The sequence below is a fragment of the Sebastes umbrosus genome, chromosome 6 (genome assembly GCF_015220745.1).
Source record: "Sebastes umbrosus isolate fSebUmb1 chromosome 6, fSebUmb1.pri, whole genome shotgun sequence".
NCBI lineage: Eukaryota > Metazoa > Chordata > Actinopteri > Perciformes > Sebastidae > Sebastes > Sebastes umbrosus.
This window is the reverse complement of record NC_051274.1, coordinates 30,232,758-30,242,080: the sequence shown is the minus strand read 5'-3', so window position 1 is coordinate 30,242,080 and position 9,323 is coordinate 30,232,758. Positions and strand designations below refer to the sequence as shown.

The following is a 9,323-nucleotide window of genomic DNA, read 5'->3' as shown; positions in this document are numbered from 1 at the left end:
CTGTGGGGAGGGACGAGATTCCCGGCGCGACTGTCAACCGGGGCGGACTGTCCTCACTGCGAGGAGTCTCGTTTACCGTGCTTATGCTGCGTGACTTTCAGCATTCATAACCATACAACCTTTATGATTAAACTGTTTAGGAGAACCAAGTTCCTCATAGATCTAGGCTGTTTGTCAGTGGAATGCACCCTGGGAGTCGTAGTTGTCTTCACGTCCACAGGCTTTTTATCATAGAAGCAGGTCTTTTCTTTTGTTTTATGTTGATCACAAACTGACTCCAGATCCGTCTCCTGAGCTCTCAGATCTGAACGTACAGACGCCATGTGAATGTCGCTGCTCTCTCAGTAGATTTGACATCGATAAAGTTTTGCACCTTAGTGGTCACATGTTTCCGTGGGGAAGGAAGGCTCCAGCACTTTAACAATGACGTTGGGACATTGAGCTCTTCGCCCCTCAAACCAGAAAATAATCCAATAACTGAATGTCTTCATCCTCGATCCAGTAAATGTGCCTCGTCCTTTAACGTCCTCTCAGCCGACGCTCCGGTCGCTTCGTTGCATCATCGTGACCTCACACAGGTGATGTTGTTTGTGCCCACCTGAGGCTGAAGTGGCCTCACCTCTGCGTACTTGGCGCTCCGCGTGGCACCCAGTCCACCTGTTAGCATGCTGTCTCTCACGCAGCTGCAGAAATCCGACGTCCCTCTGTGAACGGACTCACTCCACAGGACTCGACCCGGCACCAACTACAGTAACCAGCCACCATATTGCATGTTCCAGAGTTTAGTGCCTATAATATTGTGCGTCTTGCCAGAAGCCACCATGTCAGCCAAGCCATGTTGTGTTTCTAGACTTAGTAGTGATGTGTGTGGTGACTTCATAGTTGCTAATATTGAGGATGAATATTCTGCTTTTACTCTGGTTGGACTTCAGTGAAACTCCAATACACTGTCGCTGTAGACAAACTAGTTTTTACCTGTTTTCTTATTTTTCTTTCTAACTAAAAGCGTTTGTTGTCCCCTGATCTGTGGTCGTCAACTCCTTCACACACACACACACACACACACACACACACACACACAAAGTAACTAAGTACTTTTAATAAGTACTTCAGTAGAAATTTGAGGTACTCGTCTTTCCATTATATTTCTCCTCTACTACATCTCAGAGGTCAATATTGTACTTTAAACTCCACTACATCTCAGAGGTAAATATTGTACTTTAAACTCCACTACATCTCAGAGGTAAATATTGTACTTTATACATCACTACATCTTAGAGGTAAATATTGTACTTTATACTCCACTACATCTTAGAGGTAAATATTGTACTTTTTACTCCACTACATCTCAGAGGTAAATATTGTACTTTATACTTCACTACATCTCAGAGGTAAATATTGTACTTTTTACTCCAATACATTTATCTGACAGCTTTAGTTCCTTCCTGGCAACCAAGGCATGTTTGTATGTGTTGATAAAATATCCGAAAATTATGTGAAAAATATCCAAAACACATCAGAACATTTCTGAAAATTAGGTGAATAATATAAAGAAAAAAACATCAGAAAAATATCCGAAGATTATGTGAAAAATAACCAAAAAAACATCAGGAAATTGTCTGAAAATTAGATGAAAAATATCTTTAAAAAAACATCAGAAATATATCCGAAAATGATGTGGAAAAATAACCAAAAAACATCAGATCAATGTAAGAAAAATATCTGAAAATTATGTGAAAAATATCCAAGAATTATGTGAAAAATAACTAAAAAAACATCAGAAAAATATGTAAAAAGAGTGTTGAGAAAATCCTCCTCATTAACTCGTTATTGTGTATTACTGTACCTGATCATTGATCACTGATCATTGATCACAGTTTTGCCAGGTGAGTGACCATCAGGTCACATCAGGAGCTCCAACAAGGTCTGATGAGGACTACACATCCCATGATGCACTGCTGCCACCTGCTGGCTGTTGCTGCTCAGCTGTATGAACATGATGTATTATATTATTATTATATACAGTCTATCAACACATTAAGGTTTCTTATGGAAGTTTTTATTGGACTTTATTAGTTGTAACCCACAGAAGACATTCCACAAATGTGTACCATGATCTGCAAATATTTCACTATCCAGAAACATGTATATTTGTATTTGTGTTGTGTAAAGTCACATCCACAAAAACACAGGGCGATTTGCAAATACGCATAACTTACTCTGTAAATATGTATTTTAAAGTTTACATGTAAAGTGATATCTACACACATTTGTGCATCTTTTTCGCGTTTTCAGATCGCTTCCTGTGGATTTACGGGCCACATGACATTTGTAACTTTCCTCCTGTTTGTTTACAGAATTTTGTCCGATTGGTACTTCAGCAGATCTGTAGATATTAGTTGTAATCCACAGAAGACAATTCACAAATATGTAACATGATCTGCAAATATTTCACTACCCACAAACGTATTTTTGTATTTGTGTTGTGTAAAGTCACATCACATCAGAAGCGATCTGCAAATGTGCAAATAGCATTCCACGTGTAGAAATAGATGCACAAATACATGTTTATCACTTTACATGCAAACCTTAAAATACGTATTTACAGAGTAAGTTATGAGTATTTGCAAATCGGCCTGTATTTTTGTGGATGTGACTTTACACAACACAAATACAAAAAATCCGTTTGTGGGTAGTGAAATATCTGCAGATCATGTTACATATTTGTGGAATGTCTTCTGTGGGTTACAACTAGTAAAGTCCAATAAAAACTTCCATAGTTTCTTTAAACGTTCATCTGTAACTAATGTTTTTAATATTTCATCGGTTTTTAATGAGCTTCAGTTTCTAGTTTCCGTCAAACTGGAAGTATATATTTATTTGTTTGTTTGTTTGTTTGTTTGTTTGTTTATTTCTGTAAATATTAATTTAAAGTTTTAAAGCATACAGTTTGACTGACTGAAGCTGTTACTGATGAAAAAAAATGAAATAATTAATGAAAACAAATAATGACTCGTGACCTCTCGTTGACCTCTGACCTGGTGAAATCCTGGCTCTGTGATTGGCTGAGCAGACTGAGTGGCAGACGGGTGAAGATGGCGGTTCAGGTGTCCGCGGTGCTGCTGCTGCTTGGACTCTCAGCGGGTCTCGGTCTCTCTGCGGGCCCCGGACTCTCGTCTCCCGGTTCCGGTCCGGACTCTGAGCGCGGCCGGATGGAGCTGCGTCGCGTGCGGAGCCTCGCCGCTCAGCCCAGGTACGGAGGATGTTGGGCTCGAGCTGTGGAGCACCTGGACACGCGCTGCAGGGACATGACGTCAGAGAGCCAGAGCCAGATCGCGCTGAGTTTCACCTTCTGTCACCTGAGCAGGTAAATATAATGTTTTTAACAGGTTAAAGCTTCGTTATGAGCACTTTTACTTTTGAGACTGAGAGTGTTTTTTCTGATAACAATATCAGGACTACAGTGGCCTTCTGGGTTAATGTCTTCTTACCAAAGTAAACGTCTTAAGGGGAATAAAAGTAATAATAATAATAATAATAATAATTTAATATGTATTCAATATATACATTAAACTGGTTTATTATTCATTTATTTGACTGAAAACAGTCAAATCTAATGTTAAAATTTGAAAATCAGCCAAAAAACCCAACATGTGTAATATTAACATGTTGTCGTCAGGTCAACGCATCAATATTAAACTAACATGTATCAATGATCTGATGACTTCATGATTTTATAGAAAGAAAGAAACTGTTTGACAAAAGTAAACAACAGAAATTATTTAAAAAAATATATATTTTTTTTTGACGATGAATTAATGATTGCTGTTTGTATAAAAAAATGTATAGATAAATTAAAGAAAAGAGATTTAGTTTGAAAATCTCTCTCTCTCTCTGTATGTCAGCTCAGGCAGGGATTTCCCATCATGCCCTGAGGGGTCAGAGGTCAGCAGGTGTACAGGTGGTATGGATGCTGTGGCCTTTAACACCTATACCGAGTTCTTCACCCACACTCACTCCATCTGTCACTTCCTGCAGTCTGAAGCCTGGCATAGCCGAGCTGAGAACACCATGCACAGGTGAGACACCTGAACAGGTAACATACACACAGGTAATACAGGTAACACCCTGTACAGGTAACATACACACAGGTAATACAGGTAACACCTGTACAGGTAACATACACACAGGTAATACAGGTGAAACCTGTACATGTAACATACACACAGGTAATACAGGTAACATAGACACAGGTAATACAGGTAACACCTGTACAGGTAACACAGGTAACACCCTGTACAGGTATCATACACACAGGTAATACAAGTAACACCCTGTACAGGTATCATACACATAGGTAATACAAGTAACATACACACAGGTAATACAGGTAACACCTGTACAGGTAATATAGGTAACACCTGTACAGGTAACATACACACAGGTAATACAGGTAACATCCTGTACAGGTAACATACACACAGGTAATACAGGTAACACCTGTACAGGTAATATAGACACAGGTAATACAGGTAACACCTGTACAGGTAACATACACACAGGTAATACAGGTTATCACCCAGTACAGGTATCATACACACAGGTAATACAAGTAACATACACACAGGTAATACAGGTAACACCTGTACAGGTAATATAGGTAACACCTGTACAGGTAACATACACACAGGTAATACAGGTAACACCTGTAACATTGACTTGACTGTACAGGTAGTGGTATGATATCGGGTTGTTTGCTGTCTGTGTGAATGTTACCTGTATTACCTGTGTGAATGTTACATGTATTACCTGTGTGAATGTTACCTGTACATGTGTGTCAGGTTAACAGAGAGTTCAGCAGGTGTCGCTGACCAGCTTCAGTCCACCAGGCAGATGGCTGAGGATCTAATTGATGCCCAGACTGCTGCCTTAGAGGCACAACAAGAGATCCTGAACAACGGCGAGGAGCTGAGAGTCACCCTGAGAGACTCTACCCAGGGTAAAAAATACACAGACACACAACCTGAGAGACTTGACACTGGGTAAAAAAATGATAGATCCTAAAAAAAAATTACATGTTTGTCTGTCTCTCTCTCCACCTGTCTGTCTGTCTGTCTCGCTCCGCCTCTCTGTGTCTCTCCACCTGTCTGTGTCTCTCCACCTGTCTGTCTGTCTGTCTGTCTGTCTCCGCCTGTCTGTCTGTCAGGTCTGCGGTCGGTGTTCTCGGAGCTCAGCAGTGTCTCCAGAGAGCAGCAGGTGGTTTTGTCTGAACTCTTCAACAGAGTTTCTTTCCTGCACAGTTTCCTGCTGATGGAGTCTCACAGTCTGAGCTCCTGCTGCTACAACGCTGCTGCTCTCTGCACCTCCTTCCTGCTCACCTCCACCCGCCGCTCCTCCAGAGCCAGGTAACTCCTCTTCCTCCACCCTTAGCCAGGTAACTCCTCCTCCTCCTCCACCCTTAGCCAGGTAACTCGTCCTCCTCCTCCACCCTCAGCCAGGTAACTCCTCCTCCTCCACCCTTAGCCAGGTAACCCCTCCTCCTCCTCTACCCTTACCCAGGTAACTCCTCCTCCTCAGCCATGTAACTCCTCCTCCTCCTCCTCCTCCTCCATCTCCTCCACCCTTAGCCAGGTAACTCCTCCTCCTCAGCCAGGTAACCCCTCCTCCTCCTCCACCCTTAGCGAGGTAACTCCTTATCCTCCTCCACCCTTAGCCAGGTAACCCCTCCTCCTCCTCCACCCTCAGCCATGTAACTCCTCCTCTTCCTCCTCCTCCACCCTTAGCCAGGTAACTCATACTCCTCAGCCGTGTAACTCCGCCTCCACCTCCTCCACCCTTAGCCAGGTAACTCCTCCTCCTCCACCTCCACCCTTAATCAGGTAACTCCTCCTCCTCCACCCTCAGCCAGATAACTCCTCCTTCCTTAACCAGGTAACTCCTCCTCCTCTCTCAGCCAGGTAGCTCCTCCTCCATCAGCCAGGTAGCTCCTCCACCCTCAGCCAGGTAACTCCTCCTTCCTTAACCAGGTAACTCCTCCTCCTCTTCCTCCTCCTGTGTTTAGGTTGGTGTTGTTGAGTCTGGTGTGTTTAAATTTCTACCTGGAGAGGAAGATCAACCAGTTTGTGATGAACTCTGATTCTCCTGAACACCAACAAATGGTGAGTACGTCACACCTGACAAGTGAGCTCCAGCAGCTGTGTGTCCTCCTTATAACCTGTGTGTGTGTGTGTGTGTGTGTGTGCAGGAGCTGGTCAGTGTGTATGTGAGTGTGTTGCGGCGCTTCATGGTGTGTGTTGGAGTGTGTGTCCTGCTGTGTGTGTATGTTGGGTACAGAGACCCCTTCCAGCAGAGTCTGCAGCAGCTCAGAGAGACTCAGAGTAGCCTGCAGGAGGTGCTGCAGCAGGCAGGTGAGTCCACACCTTCACCGCAATACACCGTCATCATCACAGCAACATCTGGACCTCTGGACGCCAGAGGAACCGCAGCTGCTGATTGGTTCATCCTGTCTGTCTGTCTGTCTCGCTGTCTGTCTGTCTGTCTGTCTGTCTGTCTGCAGAGTCTTTGGCGGAGCTACAGAAGAAGAATCAGCTGACTGTGAAGGTGAGAACAGAAGTGAACCAGTGATGTCACAGATGGTTGGTTCCTGTCACGTCAGACTGACCAATCAGATCTCTTCCAGAGGAGGTCAGAGAGTAGAGGAAGAGAGGAGGCGCTGAGGAGGAGACAGGAGATAATAAAAGAAGAAGAAAAAGAAGAAGTGGAGGAGGAGGAGGAGCTCTGCAGCACGTTGGTGTCTCCAACCACAGAGGACCCAGACCTGTCTCACCTGTCTCACATTGGTCAGTACCTGTCTCACATGTCGGTCAGTAACTGTCTCACATCGGTCAGTACGTGTCTCACCTATGTGTCCACATACTTATGGCCATGTTCGTATTTAAAGTAAAAGTGTGTATTTGTACTGCAGGATGGAGTACTGACAGTATTCTCAGCAGTACAGTGAACAGCTCAGCGGCTGACATCACCCTGCAGCAAAACATAACCCACAATGCCTCAGTTCAGAGTCCCACTACCCAGAATGCCTCAGTGAGTGCAGGTAGGCGCCGTCGTCGCTCCTCCGTCTCCTCCCCTCTGGTCTACAGCATCCTGGTGGAGGACAAACAGGTACATCTGACCAAACCTCTCTGCTTCACCGTTAATACGTTTAACTCAAACCTCTCTGCTTCACCGTTAATACGTTTAACTTAAACCTCTCTGCTTCACTGTTAATGTGTTTAACTCAAACCTCTCTGCTTCACCGTTAATACGTTTAACTCAAACCTCTCTGTTTCACCGTTAATACGTTTAACTCAATCCTCTATGCTTCACCGTTAATACGTTTAACTCAAACCTCTATGCTTCACCGTTAATACGTTTAACTCAGACCTCTCTGCTTCACAGTTAATACGTTTAACTCAAACCTCTCTGCTTCACCGTTAATACGTTTAACTCAAACCTCTCTGTTTCACCGTTAATACGTTTAACTCAAACCTCTATGCTTCACCGTTAATACGTTTAACTCAAACCTCTATGCTTCACCGTTAATACGTTTAACTCAGACCTCTCTGCTTCACAGTTAATACGTTTAACTCAAACCTCTATGCTTCACCGTTAATACGTTTAACTCAAACCTCTCTGCTTCACTGTTAATACGTTTAACTCAAACCTCTCTGCTTCACTGTTAAAAGTTTAACTCTAACCTCTCTGCTTCACCGCTAATACGTTTAACTCAATCCTCTCTGCTTCACTGTTTATACGTTTAACTCAAACCTCTCTGCTTCACCGTTAATACATTTAACTCAAACCTCTCTGCTTCACCTGCTTTTTATTATTCAGATGTTCTTAGCGTTACCGTGGTAACCACAGGAACTACAAAGAGATTTAAAGTCTGCATGACCTCTGACCTCTGCTCCTCCCTCTCTTTTCTCCCGTCTGTATGTATCTCCATCCTCCTCATCCTCTTCTTCGTCCTGATTGATCAGCCTCGGTACAGCCTGAGGAGCAGAAGATCAGAGACTCACTGAAGGACGCTCTCGCTTTGTTTCATTTCTCTGCTGTAGATTTTAAACAGAATGTTTTTTTCTGAATATCAATAAAACTGAATTTTAGATTTTAAACAGACCGATGTGAAACTGGTGTTCAACTACACAACACTGCCCCCTGCAGGATGTTAACAATCACACAATCACAGCTTAGCTTCAGCAGCTGGAAAGAGAAACTGTCTGATTTTAATTGAACAAACGAAGCCTCCTCGCTCACTGGAGACGACATCGTGTCTCATCTCAACTAATGTACAGAAATAATAAAAAAAACAGCTGGTTTCTGATGACAGCAGCTCCAACACTGATCACATCTAAATCTGCAGCAGATAGAGATAGCAATTAAAATGTGTTTGTTAAAAGAACAGCATTATACAATCTAGAGAGAACAGCTACACTCAGTCTGATGTTATAGGACTAATATTAATAATCACTTCAGTCAAAATGAAGTTGAACAGAAAAGAACTGAAGAAGAGAAGATGAAGATTTCCATGTCTGCTTGTAAATAGATGATAATCAGCAAATAACTTATTTGAAATTTCTTTAAAAACTCCTCATCATCATCACATTAGCTACCAGGTTACATTTGTGTAGACAATAAGTCACAATGGGGAGATTTGTGTCCTCCAATGAAGACCAGTCGCTTCTCAAACCTAAGGGCCCTATTTAATCATGTTTATAATAAAGTAACTTTCTATACATTTTGAGGTAAATATTGGGGTAATTTGGCAGTAATTCCAAAGAAACTTCAAATAGGATACTTGCTTATTATCACATAATTACCATGAGATTTGCCGACCTGTAAAATGAAGTATTACCGATGAAGACACTGAGTATTTTTATGATTCACAAACATACATTTAAACGTAGAGCTGCCGTTGGTGCTGTTTCCACAGCTGGTTTGTTTATTATACAATATTAATAATATATCATTTTAATAAACGGATTGATCTTGTAGGAAGCACCTGTGTTCACCTGTCAGAGCTGTTCTGAGACGGTGAAGCAGAATTATCAGAATAAAAAACATGTTTGTTTTGATGTATTAATAATTTACCGTTAACAATTACTCACACAAAAGCTGGCGGTGTAAAAAACAGCATATTGGGACAAACTATTATTACTGTGGATTTCACATCTAAACTGTTTTCGTGAGGCTCTGAACAGGATTTAATGATGAGTTAGCAGATGGACAGAGGGAGCGATGGAGCCCTCTTCTGGCTGAAAGAGACTCCCATGATCCTTCACTTT

At 42.3% G+C, this 9,323-nt stretch overlaps 1 protein-coding gene across 2 annotated transcripts; it reads left to right on the top strand.

Annotated features, from left to right (window-relative positions):
* The first annotated feature begins 3,053 nt into the window (after positions 1-3,053).
* On the top strand, positions 3,054-8,157 carry LOC119489320. 2 transcript variants are annotated; one of them, XM_037771565.1, is made up of 10 exons: positions 3,057-3,367; positions 3,906-4,079; positions 4,842-4,999; positions 5,207-5,405; positions 6,062-6,158; positions 6,245-6,407; positions 6,557-6,600; positions 6,680-6,839; positions 6,965-7,161; positions 8,019-8,157. In XM_037771565.1, exons 1-10 carry the CDS (start codon positions 3,096-3,098, stop codon positions 8,058-8,060), a joined length of 1,506 nt encoding a protein of 501 aa, XP_037627493.1. In that variant the 5' UTR covers positions 3,057-3,095; the 3' UTR covers positions 8,061-8,157. The 2 variants fall into 2 exon arrangements, with proteins under 2 accessions (XP_037627494.1, XP_037627493.1); XM_037771566.1 differs by lacking the exon at positions 8,019-8,157 and having other exon boundaries at positions 3,054-3,367; positions 6,680-6,883; positions 6,965-7,126.
* The last annotated feature ends 1,166 nt before the right edge of the window (positions 8,158-9,323 follow it).

Excerpts from the sequence above, each read along its gene's own strand:
- LOC119489320 (XM_037771565.1), top strand. The coding sequence starts at position 3,096 with ATGGCGGTTCAGGTGTCCGCGGTGCTGCTGCTGCTTGGACTCTCAGCG. Across the intron at positions 3,368-3,905 it reads ACCTTCTGTCACCTGAGCAG|CTCAGGCAGGGATTTCCCAT; the intron begins GTAAATATAATG and ends TCTGTATGTCAG. Across the intron at positions 7,162-8,018 it reads TCCTGGTGGAGGACAAACAG|CCTCGGTACAGCCTGAGGAG; the intron begins GTACATCTGACC and ends CTGATTGATCAG.